Source organism: Dermochelys coriacea, chromosome 5, assembly GCF_009764565.3.
Source record: "Dermochelys coriacea isolate rDerCor1 chromosome 5, rDerCor1.pri.v4, whole genome shotgun sequence".
In the NCBI taxonomy this organism is placed as follows: Eukaryota; Metazoa; Chordata; order Testudines; family Dermochelyidae; genus Dermochelys; species Dermochelys coriacea.
Genome location: NC_050072.1, coordinates 50,889,190 through 50,912,496, shown reverse-complemented (window position 1 = coordinate 50,912,496; position 23,307 = coordinate 50,889,190). Strand labels below are relative to the sequence as shown.

General features: G+C 39.2%; 1 protein-coding gene across 3 annotated transcripts in view; it reads right to left on the bottom strand.

The window, feature by feature from the left end:
- ZNF366 (zinc finger protein 366) overlaps positions 1–23,307 on the bottom strand; it is a 40,799-nt gene that overhangs the window by 6,437 nt on the left and 11,055 nt on the right. The window contains exons 2-5 of one of the 3 annotated variants that reach the window (XM_038401121.2): positions 15,171–15,253; positions 11,666–12,978; positions 8,982–9,173; positions 2,170–2,344 (exon numbers count right to left, since the gene is read on the bottom strand). In XM_038401121.2, the coding sequence (XP_038257049.1) occupies positions 2,170–2,344; positions 8,982–9,173; positions 11,666–12,967 (1,669 nt within the window). In that variant the 5' untranslated portion in view covers positions 12,968–12,978; positions 15,171–15,253. Of the gene's footprint in view, positions 1–2,169; positions 2,345–8,981; positions 9,174–11,665; positions 12,979–15,170; positions 15,835–23,307 lie in introns of those variants that run through there. The other 2 variants (XM_043514280.1, XM_043514279.1) reach the window with 2 other exon arrangements.

Genomic DNA, 23,307 nt, shown 5'->3' with positions numbered 1-23,307 from the left:
AACCTCAGATCCAAAAACCCTCCAACTGTGAGGAAGCTCAAATCAGGATTCCGACTTTGCAGTTTGGGCCCATCTTTTTTTTTAAAATCAGTGAGTGAAATCCTAGTCCGACTGAAGTCAATAGCAAAACTCCCATGGACTTCAATGGGGCCAGTATTTCACCCATTCGTTTTATTTTCTCCGTAACTGGCAACAGCTTCCACAGAATGCATACAGTCTCATTGCTGCAGCAGTTACTGTCTGACAGGTTGTGTTTGTTGAAAGGGTTTATTGCCTGGCAGCAACTCTTATAAACTCATCTGTTTCATGGCTGATAAGGCTGAGGGGGTGAAGAATCTGTATGCACTGAAATGCACATAGCCATCTTATAGTTATGGGTAATTATACTCCATTGTACTGTAAGAGACAAACACGGGAGGGGGGACCCTGTATTTTAAATATCAGGTCAGCTAAACTGTTACATGTTAGGATCCACTTCTGTTTCATTTTAAGATATTATTAAAATCATGTATTCCAGGCTATAGGCATCCTAGCAACTATTAAAACACACCAACAAATCCCACCTAGCTCAAAAAGCCAGTTATCAAGAAAATCTAACTTAATAAAATCTCTCTGCCACCCAGATTCCCAAATGAAACCCATGCCCCAACCACCTCAATTCTGCCCAAATGTCTGTTTGAAGAAATGGGCTTTGCAGCATATTTTTCAAGGGTTAACAAATGTGGATTGTTCAGACCAAGATGAGGAGTAGATTTCAAAGGTGTGGGCCCTAATGCAGAAAACTCTCATGAATGCTCATTTCCTTGTAAACTGAGGGAGCTGTAGCTTGAGCTCCTCCTCTGCTCTCTGCCTCTCTTGTCATGCCTTATTGACCCAGCTATCTCTCAGGTGGGAAGATTCCAGACCATTTGGAGCTTTACAGGTCAAACCTGACACTTTGGAAGCCAATAAGCAGTCAGTGAGGATCCTGGGGAGCTGGTGCCCAGTGCTTCCCTGTGAGATACTGCAACAAGAAATCTGCCCTATCTTGCACCAGCTTTGAACTTCCGAAGGACGTAAGGTGTGGCCCCTTATAGATCACCACTATAGTAACCAAATCTTATGGTGACCAAAGTATGGCTCATGACAGCATGGTAAAAATCTGGGAGGAAAAAGTTGCAATCTCCTGACCAGATGAAGTTGGAACAAAGTCCTCCTGGCCACTGCTCCGATTGCATGGAGTAAAAACAGATGTGAATTCCACCAAATGAAGTTGCAAATTTTACTAAAAAAAAATAATAAAAAAATGGAACTACACTCTCAGTCAGGAGGGTCAATATAATAATCTCAGCTATGATTTTGGTAAGTAATTGCTCTTTAAATATTCAGGGTAAATAGGACTAATCTCCTGAGACGGGATATTAGATGGATGGAATCTGAGTTACCCAGGAAAGAATTTTCTGTAGTATCTGGCTGGTGAATCTTGCCCATATGCTCAGGGCTTAGCTGATCGCCATATTTGGGGTCGGGAAGGAATTTTCCTCCAGGGCAGATTGGAGAGGCCCTGGAGGTTTTTCGCCTTCCTCTGTAGCATGGGCCATGGGTCACTTGAGGGAAGCTTCTCTGCTCCTTGAAGTCTTTAAACCACGATTTGAGGACTTCAATAGCTATGACATAGGTGAGGTTTTTCATAGGAGTGGGTGGGTGAGATTCTGTGGCCTGCGCTGTGCAGGAGATGATCAGAATGGTCACTAGATGATGAGAATGGTCCCTTCTGACCTTAGTATCTATGAATCTATATCTTCCAATTGTTTCTTTAACCCACCATGATCGCCTTGGTTTTATCAGGACTGACTCCCAACCAACTCTCTCCCATCCATGGCCCAAACTTATCAGTGAGAGAGAAAATCTACTGAACTACCTGGGCTGGACAAGTTGGAGATACAAAGATGATGGATATTGGGGAACAGTGACAGGTCAGGCGGGGGGTAATGTTTAGAAAATATTGATGTGGTTCAATAAATCTCTCTCACTCATATAATCTCCCAGCAGTATGAGGTTCAGTAACTTCTAGTATCAAAAGCAGAGAAACAACTGTATCTTCTGAGATCTATGTTATTGTGCCCTTTACAGTGTTGTTGATATGTTCATTCAAACCATTGCAAGAACAACCTTCTTGCTAGTTATTACCTGGAGAATGAAATCCTCTTTCCATGACCCCGTGTTTGACTTTCATGTGTCTGGTGAGGTTTCCCTTCAAGGTGAATTTGCTGGGACAGTAGAGACACTTGAATGGTTTGCTGTCTGAATGCAAGTGCATGTGTCCCATTAAATTGTGCATTCTGTTAAATTCCTTTCCGCACAGCTGTCAAGAATAATGGAAATTAAAATGATTTATTTTGTAGATGCACCTACATGGCAAGCAGGTAAATACAATCTCCCCTTGAGATGAGAATGTACTGTAGCCCAGACAGCTTCTGCCAGGAACTTCATTTTATCATTCCAAACTGTGTCCAAACAACAAAAACAAACTGTCACTGTAGGAATGTGTGCTTGGGCTTATTCTGACCAGACACATTCATACACAGCTAAGCAAAGACTTGGGGTTGTTTTTTTTTAAATGATGTAAGAATCAAAATCAAGGGCCCTTCAGAATCAGAAAGCCCAGAGAATGGGGATAAGAGGCTCAGTTCTATAGGCCTAGTGCTATGGCTTTTAACTTTGAACAAATCACAAGTGCAAAATTCTGTTGTCAGGCCATATACTTTCTGCTTTTTAAATCTAGACCTTAATCAGGAACAATACCATACCACGATGGAACATGGAGAACTTTTGATGAAAGATCAAATAGGTGAGACAGATAGTTTAGTGGTTTGAGCATTGGCCTGCTAAACCCAAGGTTAATGAGTTCAATCCTTGAGGGGGCCATTTAGGGATCTGGGGCAAAAATTGGGGATTGGTCCTGCTTTGAGCAGGGGGTTGGACTAGATGACTTGATATTCTATGAAAATGAATCTATGAAAAGTATCAGTGAACCAGTTTATAGCTTCCCTATCCACGGACTTCAAATGACAGAAGCTTTTAGCTGAAAGATAGTAAAAGCAATTCCTTCCCCCCTTCATTCTTCTCTGATCCTCTCCTCTACTATGTACTAGCTTCTGTGTTTTATGCCCATGATGAGTAAGCTGGCATTTAGGCAGTCTTGCGGCTGCAACAATGACTCAGGTTTTCCTGGAGTGTGTTAGTGCCAACACTAGCCATTGATCCGGCAGGTTTCCCTTTGATGAAACAATATGTTGGGTTTTTTTTTTATTTTGTTTCTAGATGTCTCCTTTCATTACCTCTTCCCCTATAAACAAAATGTGCTCTCAAACACACAGGCGTTTGTTAACCCTGTTAAAGACTTCTGGACTTCCAATTCCTGATAAGGATGTGTCTGCCCCAGTCAGGAAGGTTTCCAGCAGCTGTAGAACCCACTGAATGCTGTCCATTTGAACTTCTTTTTGGAAGAATTTTAACCAAAGACTTTTCCCAGTTGAACTGATTAATCAGCATCTTCTTATTCCATGAGTCCAGGGGCTCCTTAGCTAAATATAGTGCTTTCTATAGGGAGAAAATGCTAAAAGAGCATTTCACTAGATTTAAACTAGAAACCTTGGTCTTCTTTGAAGTTAGATCTTTAACATAGTTTTCGGAAATCTGCTATACCATTGTTTGAGGGATTATTCAAATTTGTCAAGCTGTCTACCAGAATATCTGCTGTTGTGGGCGAAGTTTAAAATTGTGGGCAGATCTTGGGAAGAATTCTCTTCTTCCCTTGCCCCCCACCACCCTTTTTTTGACACAATAACTGCTTCCCACTTTCCTCAGAGAAAAGTTAATTGGACTATTAAAAACTGCATGGTATCTGAGTATTATTTTAAAATCTATGATGATAGAGTTGGATACTGAAAATAAAATCTGAAAATGTCACTTGCATTTTTAAATGATTTGCTTATGCTGTGTTAGTCCTTGTTTTGCCCTCTGCAAATATGCTAATGAGTTTATTGGCAAAAGTGTTCACAGAAAAAAACAGTTTTAACTATATACTTCAGAATACTCACAGAAAATGAACGATTAGTTTGTAACTGTGAGTATTCACACAGGACACTTGATTCTAAGAGTTATTCATCCAATTAGGAAACAGGACTGAATGTACTATGCATCCAAGAAAGGTAACAAACATCATGGCTTATATTTTGAATTTTGATTATTGAATATTTGCAGTGAACAGGCTATGCGTCATTTATAGGTCAAGAATTATTTGTAGAAATTGTGACAAATCATTTCAAACCTATTTAAGAATTATAAACTGTTCATAGACAATTGACTCATTTTCTGCTTGTGAAATCTTGTTTCATCAGTTGAATAGCTGCCCACTACTTCACCACCTCTATTCACAGCAGACTGTGTACAGAAATAATAATATATGCAGATTTCACCATGATCTGGATCCCTTCCATCCTCAGATTGCTTTTTTAATTTAGTTTTTTGCTAATCTTTTGTAGTGGTAGTGACTGCAGAAATTGAACTACCATAATCTGTAAAAAGAAAAGGAGTACCCGTGGCACCTTAGAGACTAACAAATTTATTAGAGCATAAGCTTTCGTGAGCTACAGCTCACTTCATCGGATGCATTTGGTGCATTTGCTTTTTCCACCAAATGCATCCGATGAAGTGAGCTGTAGCTCACGAAAGCTTATGCTCTAATAAATTTGTTAGTCTCTAAGGTGCCACGGGTACTCCTTTTCTTTTTGCGAATACAGACTAACACGGCTGCTACTCTGAAACCTACCATAATCTGTGTAATCAAATATTACAGGATCAAACTCTGCTCTCATTCACATTCAGTGAGCAATGCCTATTGAAATCAATGACTCGAAAAGCAGCCTAAATATGTTGAGAGGGGAATGGAGAGGCAAAGGAGTGTTGATTAGCATAGTAAAGTCTATGAAGGGCAATAGCTGCTCTTGACAGCAGCTGGAACAGCCTATGGTATATCGGTGATTCTCTGAATTTAAAAACCCTTCATAGAGATGAACTATGTTTTGCCAAACAGATATTTTTTAGCATGAGGTCATCTATTGTTTGTGTTACAACTAATCTGTTTCTCAGCCTGGTAGATATTAGTACCTATACATCTAAAACACTAACCAAAGAAATGGAAGTAAAACACCAGTCTGAATAATTAAAGTAATTATTTTATCTAGGAGTCTTTATAAGGTATTGAGTGTAAAAATGAGTACTGTAAGAGCCTTTTTGGCCAGCAGTACATATTTCTGCTTCTTTTATTCTGGAGGAAACAAAAGGGCACACGATGTGGCACAACATGGGTTTTAGTTTATGGACAAAGAGGGTTTCCATTTCCCTGAATCATTCACAGTTTCAGGGATGGAATACAGCTAAATTTGCTCCTGACCCTAAAGCCACTTTTCACTAGAGCTGAGGAATGTAGTTGGAATCTGAATCTGTGATGGGGCAGGGGGAGAGGGGAAGTGATGCCAAGAGAAAACCCATGGGAGAGGTGTACAGGAAAATAAAACAAAGGAAATAAAATTATATCTTTTGGGGAGAGGGGGTGGCAGTGAGGGGCACTATTGCAGGGTGAGCTGGTCCTCTGTGGGGTTTCGGTCTCAGTTCCACTCTCTGCCAAGCTTAGCCTATCTTCCCAATTGAAGGGAATAAGTTCCAGGGTAGAAGATTGTGACTCAGAATCAGGTCTGTGGGGATATAAATGGCAGTCTGAGTTCAGGGAGCAGGCCAGAGAGAAAAAAGGAGCAGAGAGGCTCTCCTTAGGTCCTAGGCAAACAGCCTGGGAGTGGAACCCTGCTGGGAGCCAGCTAGGAAGGCTGGAAGCTAGTCTGTTGGAAGAAAACTTCAACAGAATGTAGTAAAGAGGCTCTTAATTCCCAAGCAGTGAGATCTACAGGGAGCAGACAGTCTACTGTGAGAGATCCCAGGTCAGGGGAAAGGACATGGTTTACATGTGGAATTTATTTTAAACTGGTTTATTTGTGAGAAATAAAACTCAGTCCCTGACAAAAAGGAACTGAACTTCTATAGCTGCTGAGAGAGCTGTTGCTTTGATGTACTGGCCAGTGAGTTTGGCCCACTAGTTTACAGGTACTTCATTACAAAACTTTGAGTAAGCTGAGGCATTTGCTCATGCTGCGCAGTAACCCATAGCACAAAGCACCACCCTCCAAAGTCTTGCTATTAGAATCTGTCAAGCATTTTATGAGTCTTTAAAAAGGTTTTATAGCATGATTTCATTGTCATTGGCTACTGGTTTGAAACAATGTTCTTGGATGTAATGGGGAAGCTTGGTACACACTAGCACCCCTGTGGGCACTCTTGTAAAAGAAGCCAAGGACTGAATGAGCATGAATTAATCTCTTACTCCAAGATGGAAGCTACCAAGTGTACTTGGCAGTATTGGAGAGAAAATCATATTGTTCTATATTAAAGGCCCAAATGCTATCGATTTCAGTGCCAACGGCAAACCTCCTATTAATTTCAGTAGAAGCAGTCCTAACATTTTACTGTAACAATAGTGTATCATTGGGAGCAATTGCTGTAGAATACTGTAGTATTTTTTTGTTAATAAGAAAGCCTAGACTTTGTTTTTTAAAAGCTGCAAGGATCTTCACTCTTCAGAGAGCAAGCCAAACGAGATTACAAGCTGCAGCTGGGTGAGGAAACACAAGGCACAACTATTTTCTACTCCCCAGCACCAGATAGTCTGTGCGTGGCTGTGATTAGACATATAGGAAAGCCTTGTGTTTTCTTTTGCTATGAGAAAAAAGCCACGAAAATTGTGGCCTGCAGTGAGATAGAAAGGCCACTGCTGTGCTGTCCTTCCCTTACATTCTTCTTCTTTTATTTTTTTTTCTTCATAAGAAGGGTGTTCCTTTCCTCACAGAGAGAGAGGGAGAGGGAGAAGGACTGTAAACTGTCCAAAAGGACCGTGAGAAAACAGGAAGCTTTGAAAAGTACAAGAGAAAGCAAGATGAAATCTATTTGCAGGCGGTTCCCTAGGGACATATGAGCCATTGTTAAGCAGGCAGTTCATGCAGCTATATCCTTCCTTCTGCTGAGGAGGAGCTTGGTGCCAAAAGGCTGCTATCTGGTCATTGCCTTAACCCTCTGAATACCATTGCCTTAACCCTCTGAATCCAAAAGGGCTTGACTAATCCAAGTTTCCTTTGGGGATTCTGCCAGACAGGCAAGGGATATCCCTAAAGCTAGGGGCCCTGATATACCCCTCACTTATAGCAGTACAACTCCATTTGACGTCAGAGGGATTACTTCTGATTCACACCATTGTTGTGGGAAGAATCTGATCCACAACACTTACTTGTTTCTGTTCTGAGAGGGGATATTGGGTGGAGATAGGAAAAAAAATGGTGTTCCACTGAAGCTTTTGCTACTAGCTGAAAAACGTGTTGCTTACTACTCCAGTTTTTTCTGAATCAGAACGAAAGGCTGAAATTTTTGAGGTTTCCCATAGATCAAAAATTTTAAAAATTATGTATTTGGTACCATCAAAACATTTTGTTTTGATAAAGTAAAAACATTTTGTTTTGGTAATATCAGAACAATAGAATATAACATTAAATACAGTATGCTATAATGTTAAATATCACTGTAATAAAATTAAATAATATTGTAAAATATGAAAATATGAACAAGCAAAATTGAAATGATAAAGTCGAAACAAAATGTTTCAACATTATTGAAACAAAACAAGAAAGTTGAAACAATTTGTTTTGACTTTTTCCCATTTAAAATTTTAATTGAAATAATTATATTCCTGTTAAACATTTTGATTTTGGCAAAACTGCATTTTCCAACAGAAAACTATTTAATTGAAAATTTTTTGATTAGTTCTATTCTTGGTTTCCCTTAAGAACCGATCTAGTTCCAGACTGTTGAATGAAGAATTTACAGAGATTGCATCCAGATCAATCTCCAGATGTTTATGCAGAAACTGGAAAATAATGCTTGCTAGGCATTTATATTGCACTCAGTTATTGTGTGCTTAATAGTTACCCAAGTGAGAATGAAACATGCAAGTTTGCGCATTTTAAGATAAAGCTATATTACTGAGCCATGTGGGCAGTTAAAAGAAGTAATACATAAAAGAATCAAAAAGGAGGATTGTACAGGCCAGCCTTAAGCAGGAAAAGAAACTTGAATAACGTCTTCCCTATGAATTAGAGATAGGTGTAAACCAGAACCACAAATCTAAATGCCTCCAAACTTACGGGAAGTTCAAATCTAGGTGTGCTTTACATCCGTTTAATTTCTCATGTGCCGTCTTGAGGGAGGTAGGTAGCAATCCTGCCTAAGATGATCCTATGTTATTTGGTTGACACCATGAAGAGGCAAACAAGTATTTTCAGAAGGCTGTTTTGTTCGGATACTAATGTCCTGGCCAAATTTCAGTTTGGGGCAATTACATTTGGCCTATTCAAAATCTCCCTGTAGTTCTGTTATGCTATGATGTACTTTGTGTCCTGCACCAGCTATGGTGTAGAATTATGGTGCAGTGTTAATGTTGGTACATTTCTGTGACTCCTGGGATAAATGTCTTCAGGCTGTTGAACACTTTAGAATGAAATATGCCAGAGAAATGTCAGGTATTTTTATTACATTATCAGTCTAGCAACTACATTCAGTACTCACTAAGGACAAAATACAATTTCAAGATTAAGAATACTGATAATATATAAGGGTGGGGGGGGAATGAAAAATAATCTGGAAATTCTCCTGCCCCTTTTTTGCCCTGAAACTAGTTGGATTAAGAAAAGAAACCAAACAATTATTTTGAAAAGTGAATTTGAAAAAAGATGTAATATTCTTTTAGGCATTGCTTTTCCAACTGCATCTGGCCACACGTAATGAAATCTCGGGAGCATTCACTGATGTTGTACCTCTGCAAACTCATGACAAATGCTTACCTTGCATTTAAAGGGCTTGACATCAGAGTGAACAATCATGTGTGCCTTCAGAGTCTGTTTCTGCACAAAGCTCTTGAAGCACAGGTGACACTGGTAGGCTCGGATATTGGTATGGATCAACACATGTCTCTTCATGTTGGCTAGCAGAGTAAACTCCCGGCCACAGATCCCACATTTGTGCTCTTTCACACCCTTATGGAAACAGAGAGTCAGAAAACTGAATAGGTGTGCCTTTTTCAGTCATTTATTTTCAAAGCTGTTATATGAATATATATTCAAGCTGTGCTAGTGAAGCAATGAATAAGTTCAATTCTTGTTAACATCACCCTGTGGAAGTGGTACATATTTGGATACTTTTTTCTTCTGATCTATTTCTGTAAGATTCTAAAAGGTGGAAAAAGAAACCATATTAATGTCTATACCACAAAACAGTATTAGTAGGACTGAGGAACACTAAGTGGCACTTCCCTCAATAAGTTTTACAGAGCAGTCATATCAGGTTATTCTGCCTCAGCTTTCAAACTCTGTTTAGATAACATTTTGAGCTTCTATAGTGCTTTCATCCAAGGATCACAGAGCACTTTATGAACATTAATGTAGAGGAGCATGTTCTCCATTTCACACATGGGGGAAAACCAAGGCATGGGGAATTGAAATCACTTTCCCATGGTCCCATAGAAAGTCTGTGGCAGAGCCATTAAACTTGAACCCAAGTCTCCTGATTTCTGTTCTGTGCCTTAGGCACAAGACCATCCTGTAGGCTACAAGAACGTCATTTGATTTTATTAGTGGTGAGAAATGATTATACAACACTGTGGGAAAAATTTTCAGAAGTATTTAACTCAGTGGTTCTCAAACTTTTCTGCTGGTGACCCCTTTCACATAGTGAGCCTTTGAGTGGGCCCCCCCTTATAAATTAAAAACACTTTTTTATATATTTAACACCATTATAAATGCTGGAGGCAAAGTGGAGTTTGGGGTGAAGGCTTGTGACCTCCATATAATATCCTTGCGACCCCTTGAGGAGTCCCAACCCCCAGTTTGAGAACCCCCGCTCTAACTCCTTTTAGAAAATGGGTTGTAGTAGCTTGTCACTTGTTTTTGAAAATTTTACTCTGTTTTACTATCACTAGGACACCTAAATGACAAACCAATGGCAAAATTCTGCTACCTTACTGTATAGTTTATCTACCAATTGCATGTATACCAATAGCATGTCAAACATGTATAAATTTATTAAGTGAGACATAAAATAACTTTCCAACATCTGATAACGATGAGCCTGGGATAATCCCTGTTGAAGTCAATGGCAAGACTTTGACTTCAGTGGGTATTGGATCAAGCCCTGTGTAACAAAGAAAGAACCTGCCTCTATTTTGAAGAAAAATATGGAAAAATAGTACCTGCTCAATTTTGGTAAGAAGCAAAGAGTCATGCAATTAAGCAATAATATTAGTGGCACTGGGCATTTCCTGAGGATTATTCACCATCCCTAGGCATAAGACATTAACTGTGGAACGAATGATAGCTTTGAGATACCCAACTACCTGATTTGAGGCTGCACTCAGGCAGTTAGACAGCTAAGTACTTAAATTGTGCTCATAACCTGACTAATTGTGGGTGAAAAGTAGAGGCACTTTCTTGGGCAAGAGAGTGTTGCATTTTTTAATTGCAAGTTTTTATTAGACTTTTAGGTAAGTTTAAAATTATAGAGTAAATCCAAAGAAGGGTTGGTCCTACAGAAGTGACAGTAGGGGAAATGGGAAGAAAACCAGAAGTGAAAATAGAGATTGTTTTTTAAAAAATGTGCTTATAATACTTAAATTTTGCAATTTTCTGTGTTCTTAATGTTTAAATTTAACCATTAACCCAAAGTAGACCACTGGGGGGAAAAACACAAATCTGAAAGCAATTCTTCATAAAACATAAGGATGTGTTCATTAGTTTATCAGCATTAGTCTATTAAAATGCCTTTTGATTGTTAGATTAAAATTAATCCTTACAATATGTTTGTGATGTTGGGATAATTCTGGTTTTAGTTGTTACACATCAAGTTGAAAACTCGTTTCTGTTTTAAAACAATTCTTCAGTTATTCATTCCAAATTATATACCTAATCTCAAACCTATTGACGCTAGTGCAAAGACTCCCATTGATGTCAATGGGCTTTGGATCAGGTCCTTTTTTGCCCAGCTCTTCTCACTTGTACTCTGGATTATTTCTACATAACATCGTCAAGGTTGGTTTGGTTTTTCTAAATGTAGTGCAGAAGCTGCTTATACAAAATCTGCCAAGCAGTAATATACTTGTCTATTCACAGGTATAAAAAAGTTCTGAAGAAGTTTCACTGCTAAAGATTATACAAAACTATGGTTTTCATGAAGATAAAAACCAAACTGGAGCAGAAAATGTGAATTTAAATTTGGGAAGTAATACAAGCAACTTGATTGAACTCCTGGTTATGGTCTTTTTCTTGAATTGCCTTTGTTACGACTAGAGCCAGTTTCTGTTATTGTCCATACTGTTCTTATTCTCTTTGCATAAAGTTCAGATCCATACAAAGGGCCTCTACAAGGGCCTGTATACCATGTCAGTTATTTTGGGGGACTTAAGTGGGATTTTAATGGTGAATAAGCCTTGTGCTGGCGTTCAGAGCCAGGGCAAATGTAACCATTAGTGACTTACCTTGTGGGTTAAAGAGTGTTGCTTGAGATGGTGGGGCTGCACAAACTCCATGCCACATTCAGTACAGATGTATGGACGGATGTCTTTGTGCTTCATCATGTGATTTTGCAGCTGGCTTGGGTACTGGAAAGTTTTATCACATTCTGTGCAATTGTACTGTATAGGACCTCGATGGGTTGTTAAGTGTCTCTTCAGCTGGGCCAGGGTTGGAAAGTCAAGACCACACTCAACACAAATGTTCTCTCGGCCACTCTCATGCTTGGACTCGTGGGCTTTCAGCTCACTTGGATAGGCAAAACCTCTGCCACAGATCCTACAGTTGTAGGGCTTGATGTCACTGTGTTGCATCATATGTCTCTTCAGATGACTGGTTTGGGTGAAAGCCTTGTGACACACCTGGCACTTATGTGGTCGAGTACCCTGGTGTGTCAACATATGAGTGTGCAAGTGGCTCAGCTGCTTGAAAAGCTTGCCACATCGAGTGCAAGCATGAGGTTTGATGCCGCTATGTCCTAAGATGTGGGTGACCAGGTTGTACTTGGAAGTGTAGGACTTTTCACACATTGGGCATTGCCATCGTTTTTGTTCTCCCCCTACATCAACATAATAGCTGTCATCAATCTGGAGGTTGACATCTACTCTTTCCACCTTCTGTTTATTGTCACCACTTTCCCTCAGTTCAGTCGTCCTGAATGCTGGCTCCGGGGATCTTTTCAGTTGGAAGGAATTCCTGAAATGGAAGTTTGGGGGCATAATAAAAGGAAACATCAGGCCAGGGTGGATTTTTGGGTAATAAGAGTAAGGAGTCTGCACAAATGCAGGAGTGTTGGGCCACATCATGTTGGGCTTTACTGGTTCTTGTTTAATGGGCTTGGCTCCAAAGCGCTCCAGACTTCTGTAGAACTGAAAGCCAATGTCACAGAGATCAATCATTTGGGAGTTATATTTGGGCTGTGTGGGCTGTTGGTACATTAAAGGAAGACTGGGGGAGCATACATTGTTGTTTTCCGATCCGTGTGATGGTGACGTAGGATCTCCGGTAGGGATAGTGTGAGGCATTTTTGTGGGCATGCTTTTGCGTTTCCGGGACCCTCCTTCTAAGGATCCGTGAAAGGTTTCTATATCCCCCAGGGAAGGACCATACTGGAACTGTGCAAGCTGTGCCCTGAATTCTTCACTGAATGGTGCAGTTCTGTGAGACTTCACATCAGGCTCCACTGGCTGCAGGCAGTGTGATGTGTGTATTTTGTCAACATTGAAACATACATCCTCATTTTTCATCGTATTTAATTCCTTCTGCATTGTCTGCTTTCCTTCAAAAATAATAATAAAGAAATTCTTTTATTTTTCCTCATGTTCTCCTAAGGCCTGTATTTTATTGTGTAGTTTATATTTTTTTTAAAAAATTAAGCATTTATAAAATAGTCTCATGACCAAATAAGATATCAATTTACTTCTGCTATACAAAATCTGTCTGTTAGTGGAAACTAAGAAGGTTTGAAATTAGTGCTTTAAATCAAGCTTGGATCAAACATTAGCTTTTATATGTACTTGGATACATTTTTCAGCATATATTGTAGTATTGCTGTGTAATTCAGCCAGCCCACTTGTGGGCCAAATCCTGTCCTTGAATGTGCATGCACAGGCACTAGAGTTTGACTCTGTAACTAAAGGATACAACAATACAAATAATAATGCATATATTGCAGTATGGTTGTGACATAAAAATTCAAAGCCAAAACGTTTGAAGTTTGAACTTCTTTATATCATTAACGCATGCTGCTGTGGAGAAAACAATGGCAAAGTGAGTTCAGAACACTGTGTACCATCAGCTTCCACACTGGATTTTCTGGTTCCTGAAAGGTGGAGATAAACATTGTATGTGTGGTTAGGGAGTGAGGGGTTCTTCTGTTTTTAAAAAAGAAAAAAAGCTAAAATGTTGAATGGAATTTATGTGGGCAATATATATATTGTTTTTTTACCTGAAGCTTGTCAGGTAAGTATGGCAGCGTTTAAATAAACAAAACATATTTAACTTAGAATAATATCAACTACCCCTTCAGCTTTCCAAAGCAGCTCTACTTTGGCAACATTTCATTGCCTTTTCATGCAATAAAGTCATTAGGCAAAATCCCGAAATCCACATGCAGATTTTATGCTATTGGCTCCAGTGGGAGTTTAGCCTGAATAAAGATATAGTAGAATATCAAGGATTTCAGAATTTGGTCTATTTAAATTAGATCACTGGGATTTCATATTGACCCTGCAATGGTACATGTTTTTTGGGTGTATTGCTGTCTGTCCAGGATGAGGTTAAAAGAAAGAACCAGGCACATTTTTGCTTTGCCACCCATGATGTGCTGAGGCAAGTTAATTTATTGATAGCTATTATTAACCCCATTCTTGGGAGATGGTCAAACAGTGCTAAAGAAGCTCCAGTTTCTTTATCAGGAAGCTCCAGTTTGGAGAAACTTGCTTCTAAAAATAGATGGAGAACCTCTACATGGCCTAGATAGGGTGTGGAGAGCAGAAGACATCTAAAAGACTTGGTCGCAAGCAGATCATTTAAATCTTTTTAGGATATACAGGAGTAAAATCAGAGGAGTTCTGGGGAGATCTCTGAGGCAAAAGGCTAGGTGATGCTACTTTTCAGACACCTGGCAGATAAAACAGACAAACTTTTAGGATAAGAATCCTTACTGATGGTAGTAGAATGAATGGGAATGCCTCAGTGCAAGTCCTGGGGCCTCTAGAATCATAGTTAGTAAAAACAGAATAGTAATAGCAGAATCTAATGTTCTAGCCTGAAAAAAACTCTTTAAGACAGGGATTATAGGGGCTATTATCACCTAGAACTGAATTCCCACCCAAATCCAATCCCTCTTTTGGGAACACGCAATGGTTTGGTTCATAAAAATGGGAAATCCTTTGAGACCCAAGAGGGACTTAGATGACTCCCTCTCCTCACATTCGCAGGGGGGAAAAAGTCAGGCAAATTTGAACTCATTTTATGTTATTCTAAATTATGTAATTTTAATTTGAAATCAACCTAGGTCTCACAATGTAAATCTTCCCTAAATATTGTGGTCCCAACTTTCCATTGTCCTGCTCCTTGTATAGTCATTTACATCTGTGCAAAGTAGGTAAAATGTTAAACAAGTGCCGGGCAGTGGCAAATCAGGCCCTGCTGTCATTATTGTAATGCTGTCAAGAATCTATAGAAGCTACAGTGAGTAAGTGCCTTGGTAGGTGCTCATTGCTCTGTTGTCTCTATGCTGCCTGCTTCTCTCAGCTTTCATTATTTTCATTGGTGTCTGGGTATTTCAAACCATCCTAAGACTGAAGTAGTGGCAGAGTGTTTGAGAGTCTTTTCCTTGAGGTAAAAGGAGCATTGCTGGAGAGGAATCATTGTATTGCTCAATAAAAGCATTAGTCACGTTCACAAAAAGCTTATGTCATATTATCCTATAATGAATTACCATATAAGTCATCGGATCTGGTATACCTTGGAAAGAGGGAGTTCAATTATTCAAGAACCCAGCATTAACACAGAGGTTGGGTGCAATCAGATTGAGGTGAATGAAGGACCTGAGATGGGTGAAAGAATAAAAAAAAAATCAAATAAATATGCCTGCAGTACCACTTCTCATAAATAATAAAATAGCATCTAAGGGCCCCAAATCAGAATCAGTGACTCTTAGACTCTGTACAAACATAGGGGGAGACACACCCTGACTGTATAAATTTGCAATTTAAGTTTTTCAAAAACACATATCAAAACACTTCATAGCTTAAAAAAGGTTCAATTTCAGTTGGAGTGGAGAAATAGGTAGAGAGTTTCAAGGGATTCTTATTTACCCAAATGGTCTGCCCATCACCAATGGAATACAAGCGTATGTCTCCTTAATTTCTGTTTTTAATTTCTATACATAAATATATTTGAATATGATATATTAGATACAAAATAGAACTATGTAAAGAATCTCTACAGTGAGTTGGAAAAACTGTTGAGGTATTTCCCGAACAAAGCTTCTGTACCGCTATTTATAAGTAATGTTGTTATTGTATTAACTTCCTTGAAAGAGGAAGAGAGTTTTTGACACAGAAAATGAATCACCTCTTATTTTCTCATTTCCAGGCATAATATTTCCCCAGAAGAAAAAAGCTCCAGTTTAGACTATAACTACCCCTTTGCTACACAATTGCTCTGCTGCGGCTGCTACTGAGCAGAGACAATAAAAATAGAAATGAGACCAGAATGAGTGAGAACTGAAAATGAAAAACCTTTTAAGATAGAAGACCCATACTAGTTTGATGTTCGAGCAGAGCATGGGTTGAAGACCTGGAAACAACCATGAAATGGTGGCTAGTGTGGAAAATATAAAGGTGGTAGATTTGGGCACAGCTCCTGTTAGCACTAATAGGAACTGTGTGTTTAAACAACCACATCTGATTCAAAAACATAGCTGAATGTTCCATGTCAGTTCATTCCTACGCTCCTCTTGGCGGTTGAAATACTGATGCTGGGATTTGGGGGGAAAGAATAAATAACTGCATTTCTTTACTATTTGATTATTTCATTTTGTGTACATTATGAAGAGGGTCAACTGACAAAATACTACTAGACTCCTTCACTCCAGCTGAGCAGGTGAAAGCTTCGCAGATCTCACTGTGCAAACATCTGCTTTTCAATAGTGGACATTTGCAAGCAGTCATTTTTATGACCCAGTTATTGCTGACTCAGTAGGTTTCATGAGCCTCTCCTTTACATAATTTGCCCCTAAGTTTTATTTTGTTTGGGCCAAACCCTGAAGTCCTTACTCAGTTTTTAATCATTCCTTGTTTGGGCGAATCTTATCAACCTCAGGATTCGACTGATTAGAAATTAGACCTGTAAAAAGCCCATTTGGTCATTCAGGCCAATGCAGAATTGTTCCCTACAGAATATTATTAAATATTTTGCTGAGTACAATTTGAATCAGTGAGAGTATTAAGAGTATTCGTACAAACGTAAATTTGTGTATTACCATCAGCTACAAGCTTTCATTTAATTAATGTGAATGAATTTGCAAAGCTCTGCCTGAGTCTAAGTATCTGATCTCTCCTCACATTTCCCACTCCTCCTTTGTTTCAGCAACAATGACCTCTTCATTTCCTTCTCCCACTCCTCCCTTCATGCTGCCTCCTATGCATGGAGTAACCTCCCGCTCCCTGTGTGCCTCTCTTCATTCAGATCTCTCCTAAAGCCCCACTTCTTCTGTAAAGTCCACATTTGGAAAAAAAAAATGGAAATAATAAAGGGCCAGTGATTAAATAAGGTAACTCTTTCCTCTGGTTCTCCCAGTGTGCCTTGGCTATCCTATTGGTTCTGTGGTCTGTGCCACTCAGGAGGTCATACTAGGAGAGGATCACAACTGTTCCTTCCAGCCTTAAAATATGAGTCTGTTTGTCATCTATACGGTAAGCTCTTTGGGGCAGGGACTGTCTTGATATATCTTATACCAGGTCCAACACATTTTCAATGCTTAACTAATGAGAATAATTTCAGGATTCAATGTTTAGTATTATTTCTCACTGCACGTGTTGCTCAATACTTGGCTGTTTTCATAATTCCTCACACTCTTTTAGGCGTACTATTTACTTAATATCTGCTTTATATTTGAGTGAGCTGTAGTAAGCAGAGATAGATATGAGGTGCAGAGTTCAAATTCAGATCCAGATCTGAACTTCCCTGAAGTCTGAGGATATTCTCATCCAGTGTGCCAGGTCAGACCCTTCTCTAGCTGTAACTTTATATATTTCATGTGTTTAGTATTTCTCCCCCCTCACTTTCTCCCCTTCCCCCCCAATCATCTCCCTTGATGTACGAACAGACACAGGTGCTATTTGCACCTAGGTAATGTGGAGGCAGTTCATCTCACTATTTGGTGCCCAAATGCCAGATCATCAAATCATTGCTCTTTCTTATCCACTTAGAGCACAAAGCTGTGGAAAAAATGATGGTGGGGGCTTCAGATATGCCACTCAGTGGAGAGGACAAGGAGCAACTGTAGCACCAGTTCCCCTGTCCTCTTTCTGATATCTCAGATTTTCTTGCTCCTGCCAGGCTAATTTCCTTTCCTTTTATGCCGACTATCTCTCTTTCACCCCGATGTCACATTATTTCATAGGCGAGGAAGGTAAAGCAGAGTGCACTTTCCATCTATGCTCTCCTTGCTGAAGTAACCACACACACAAGCACATGAATATGGAAAATGGGCTATGCCAGCCTTATCGCTGAGTGAGTCCCAATTCCTCCCTAAAACACTTGTGCTGTAAGCCTGAACCATGTGGACTGAATCTAGAGGAGAGATGTTTAACATAGAACAAAAGCATTTTTTCCTACACTTGGCAGCGGTGTGTGTGTGTCTGACAGAAATTGTGCTATCATCAGGCAGACATGAGGGCGGGGGTAGGAAACTCCTCAAAAACCATTGGACGTAGAGACGCATTAGGGAGTCATAAAATGGGAGATCTTGGGAAATGAAAGGGCAGAGTTAAGAAATGTAAACTTTCTGGAGCTTTAATAAATCTCTTCTTTTAGTACCAACCGCCCTTTCAGTCTCTCCCTCTCTCTCTCACACACACACACACACACACACACACCTTCCTTTGTCTACAGTGAGGTCTATAGGACTTAAGCAACAGCTTAAATGTAAGCATGTGCTTAAGTGCTTTGTTGAAGAGGGCTGCTTTCATGAATTGAACCTAAGTGTCTTGCTAAATTATGGATATCGTTAAGACACAAGACAGGTGGTCACCTTAGCTAGTTTATGTCTCTTCCCTTCTTCTGTTTGCTGTTGTTAATGGCATTGGAATTAGAAACATGTACACAGTTCAGTTGCTCATGAACATGATCCGGAATGATTTGAAATCAGGAAGTTGGACAGGATCAGGTTTTTCTCCCTGCATGAACATGATACTGTTGAGAGGTTTGCTGTCTTTTCACTTCTCCCTGGGAAATTACCTTCATGTGCTGATTAAGAGCTGCAGGATAAAACTTCTTCTTTCCAGCAAGAAAGATTTATCATTAGTATTATCCTGTGAAGTGGAACTGATAATTTGGCAGCTCTTTTAGAGCCTGATCCAAAGCCCATTGAAATAAATGGAAGGACTCCCAATGATTTCAGGTTTCAGAGTAGCAGCCATGTTAGTCTGTATTCGCAAAAAGAAAAGGAGTACTTGTGGCACCTTAGAGACTAACAAATTTATTTGAGCATAAGCTTTCGTGAGCTACAGCTCACTTCATCGGACGCATTAATGCATCACAAAAGCTTATGCTCAAATAAATTGGTTAGTCTTTAAGGTGCCACAAGTACTCCTTTTCTTTTTGCCAATGATTTCAATGGGCTTTGGGTCAGATCCTTAATGATTTTCCATGTAATTTGTCACAATGCTGGTTCCCCGTTGGTAACTTTTCTTTTTAAATTCACTTAATTCACTGTGATTTAGATTTAACAGGTGGCATTCTTGACATGTCACTTAACATTTTATGCAGAAGAAGAGTCTCCAATAATTTTTCATCAGTTACATGCATAAGCCACTCATCTGAAAAATTGTATTTTCTGAAGGATTTGAACAGTTTAACATGACACACTAAAATAGCTATAATAGAAACATGTGGTTTTCATTTATAGTTGTATGCAATTAAATAATATTTGGTTTCTTGGATTATATAACGCAGTACTTGTATTCCATGTTAGTTTCACTGGATCTGTTTTTAGCACATACTTGACTCACTTTCAGGCTTGATGCTTAAGTTTTTAAGTTATTTCTCAGGCTCTTGGAACCATCTCCACAGTCTGAGCTTCCCAAAGCAGCACATCTGCATTTGTCTCATCTGTGAGAGAAGTCATCTCTAGTCAAATGGAAAAGCAGACATGTTTTCATTACTTGAGCCACATCTCTGTTTCACTGCACCTTTAAAAACATTTGTTTTATGCTAATCACCCCTCTCCCTATGTTTGGGAAATAGTCTATTTGCACAATACTATCTGGCTATACAGATTGTAAGGTTTGTGTCATTTTGGGCATTCATATCCATTATTTGTTTTTCATACCCTGGTAGACAGATATTTGCTAAAAACACTTTGCAGGGTACATTTATTTTTGTCACTTTCTATAGCAGGGAATTTAAAAAAATGTTCTCTGAAATAAATCAATATCCCATTATTTTCATATATTTTAAAATAATTAAAGATGTAGAGCCAAATTCTGAGATCATTCCAAGAGGTCCATACCTGGAATAACTGTTGTCTTCACTGTCAGAATTCAGGTAGACGATGGGCTGAATCTGATGTCTTAACCTTGCCAGAAAACATGGTTATGGCATAATTTAATCTTGGATGGCGCTAGCGAGTATGTTAAAAGAAAATTGTTTAGATGGATGGGTAGGTGTGCAGGTCCTTATGTGTTATCACTGTTTTTTGCTCTTTTATTCCCCTGCTGTTTTTCTCCTGCTGCAGTTCCTTTCCTTCAGAGATGAGTAGCTTGCCCTTAATTTGGCAGATTGATTCATTATCATTCCTATTATACTTTTACTTTGTTTCCCAAGGCAACTGGGTATAGGACACTGACCTGTGTAGTTTGGTTCATTGGATACGGTGCTGTGGACTCCTTGTAAAGCTTAAATTTGAGTTTTGTAATCGTATCCCCCAGTGCCCCTCTTACCAGGCCTCTACCCCTTATTGGGAGATCCTTAACTGACCATCTCCAGCCACTTTAATGTGTCAGTGATGCGAAGTGGCCTTTGCATTCAGTTTATGCCCACTGCTGGTTTTGCCCTTTGTTTCTCTCCTTTTCCTCATCCTTCTTTCTCTGCTTTTTCTTCCTCTTTGTTTCCTCTGTTCTTCCCTCTGCATATCCTTCCCCAAGGGGTTCACTCCTAACCCCTTCCCCATTTTATCTGTTAAAATGATCAGCAATTAAATAGGTTTCAGAGTAGCAGCCGTGTTAGTCTGTATTCGCAAAAAGAAAAGGAGTACTTGTGGCACCTTAGAGACTAACAAATTTATTAGAGCATAAGCTTTCGTGAGCTACAGCTCACTTCATTGGAGTTGTAGCTCACGAAAGCTTAATGGTCTAATAAATTTGTTAGTCTCTAAGGTGCCACAAGTACAGCAATTAAATAGTTAATGTTGATAGTGAAGTATCATCACTGGGCTTTAGAGTGGACACTCCAATGATATTAATGGGGTCAGGCAGTTCAATCTCAGAACTATTGTTTCAGGCTGTCTGCAGACTCAGGAAGATACTTCTGCATTGTTTACACCTACGTAACATTTGGTAGGTTTTCTTCACAAATATGAGGGATAGACACTTTGTTTTATTAAATAAAAGCTTAAATTATGCACTATCTGAATGTGTCACGCAGGCCATAGTTGTACCTCAAGTAGGCTGAATACAGTGTTTGACAATTCTATGTTTTCTGGATATTTATTTACATTTTTGAGAAAGCTTCTGTGTGGAGTGGGATGTCTTTGGAGATGGTCATCAGGAGAAGAGGACTAGGCTACATGCTAGTAGTCCATAGGAGAGTGAGTGAGTGTGTGTGAGAGAGAGAGAGAGAGCGCGCATCTCTGATCTAGTACTATAATACTTATTCCTAATAGCTTAATCCACATTTATATCTATTAATCAAAATTATTAGTATAAATATGGATCCAGGTATCAGGCTGAAGTACTTTATTGAAGTTACACAAATGCATCATCCTATATTTAGTTCATTTGAAATAAATGGAAATACTCCAGGGAAAATTTGGCCCAATGTATATTATTTACTATGCTTTCCCCTATGTACCAATACTGCAGCCTTTCTGCTGTGTGGAATCTGTCCATCTTTCATTAACTTATTGTTAAAATTTGCTTGGATACATTGCAGTATTTTCCCCTATGAAAATGTGTCAAACAACTTTGTGTGTGTGTGATGCCATTACACATCAGAGATTGTACAGGACCAAATTTCGCCCTCAGTTACAACCATGTTTCCCCATTAGAATTAGTGGACTAGTATAGCTGTAACTGAGGGCATTATCTGGGCCTTGAGATCAAGTTATGATATGATGTCAAAAGGATACATTCCTTCAGACTCTTACATAGGTAATCCTAATAGTACTCATGTCAAAATCTGGAAGGAGTTTGTCATCACCTTTATAAAATGTACAAAATAGTTTTTTAAATCACTGCTTATGATTTCAAATCACTGCTCATCTCATTCCATCCTTATTTCCTGCTTACTTCCATATCTATCATTGGCAATTGATAACATCACACTTTTGGCACCAGAGCCATTGTACATACCAAACAGTTTTCCTTTGGAATATTACCAGATTAGGTTAACAACTTTTTAGGAAACTTTTCTCCAGGAACTAAAGTTAGTGAAGATAAATTGAGGGCAAATAAATGACTTAAACTTTTGGAGGAAGAGGAGTTCAGTGATAAAATTGCATCAGTTGAGTGCAGTCTGAGGTTTCCTCAAAGGAAGACTTCAGACAGAAGTGTCATTTACCAAACATAACAATTATGTACTATATATGAAATTCCATTTACAAAATCTTCTTGAACTGTTTAGCATTTTGAATTTTTGATAAATAATGGAGCCCTGCAGATTGTCCAGAATGAAAAATAACCTCAGCTAAACACTTCTGCTTTAGGGCTTTGTTGCAAAAGTGAACCTTTCAGTGCTATTTATGGACCTTTCAAAGGGACTTAGATTAGCTTAAGATCCTTTCTTCCCACCATAGTTTCACTCCTATCTCATAGAGGGTCAGGGAGTGGCCTGGTAGCCTCCTATCTCCACAGGTTTTAGGAGCTAGTAGATGGGGATGCCTGTCCTTGATCTGCAAGCTAGCCAGCCAGTTGGCTTGCTCCCACATCATGAGTCTTTGAGCCCAGACAATCCATCTTCTGAATGCTTCATTTGCACATAAACAGGTGCCTAAAAGAAGAGATCTTCAAGTAAAGTATGTGTGCGCATGGAGGGAAGTCATGTGAAGAGAAGGGGTGCTACTGTGAGGATACTCAGCTGAGTTTGATCAGTTACCATATGTTCTCTCCAAAACAAGATTTTAGATGAAAACCTGGACCTATTGAAGTCAGTGGGAGTTTTTTGCCATTTACTTCAACACAGTCAGGATTTCATCCTTTTTTAAAGTTTTGCTTTGAATTTTTGGGTTCACACAACTCAAAGTGAAATTCAGAGGTGCTGAAACGATGGGAACCAACTTACCACTAAGAATCTGTGGAACTTGTGTGAACTGAAACAGGAGGACTCAACTCCAGATACTGACAGCAGGAGATAACCTATCCACTGCTCACATCTGTCTCAGTCTCCAGTTCCTTAAAAATAGTTTTCAAATTATGCATCCCTCATCATTATGAAGCTTAGGTGGATTTAGTTGTGTACACTTTCAGTTATGAACACGTAGCTGAAGTTTGATTCAATCTCTTCTGGAAGGTCTGGACACCTATTTTTAATATATATTGCAATTCCTAAATAGCCCATTGACTGACCTTTTTATAAGAGAGGTTCTTAAATACAGTGTGCTGGCCAAATTCTTATCTAGATAGTTGCCTACATTTCCCTGGCTATTTCAATTGGATAC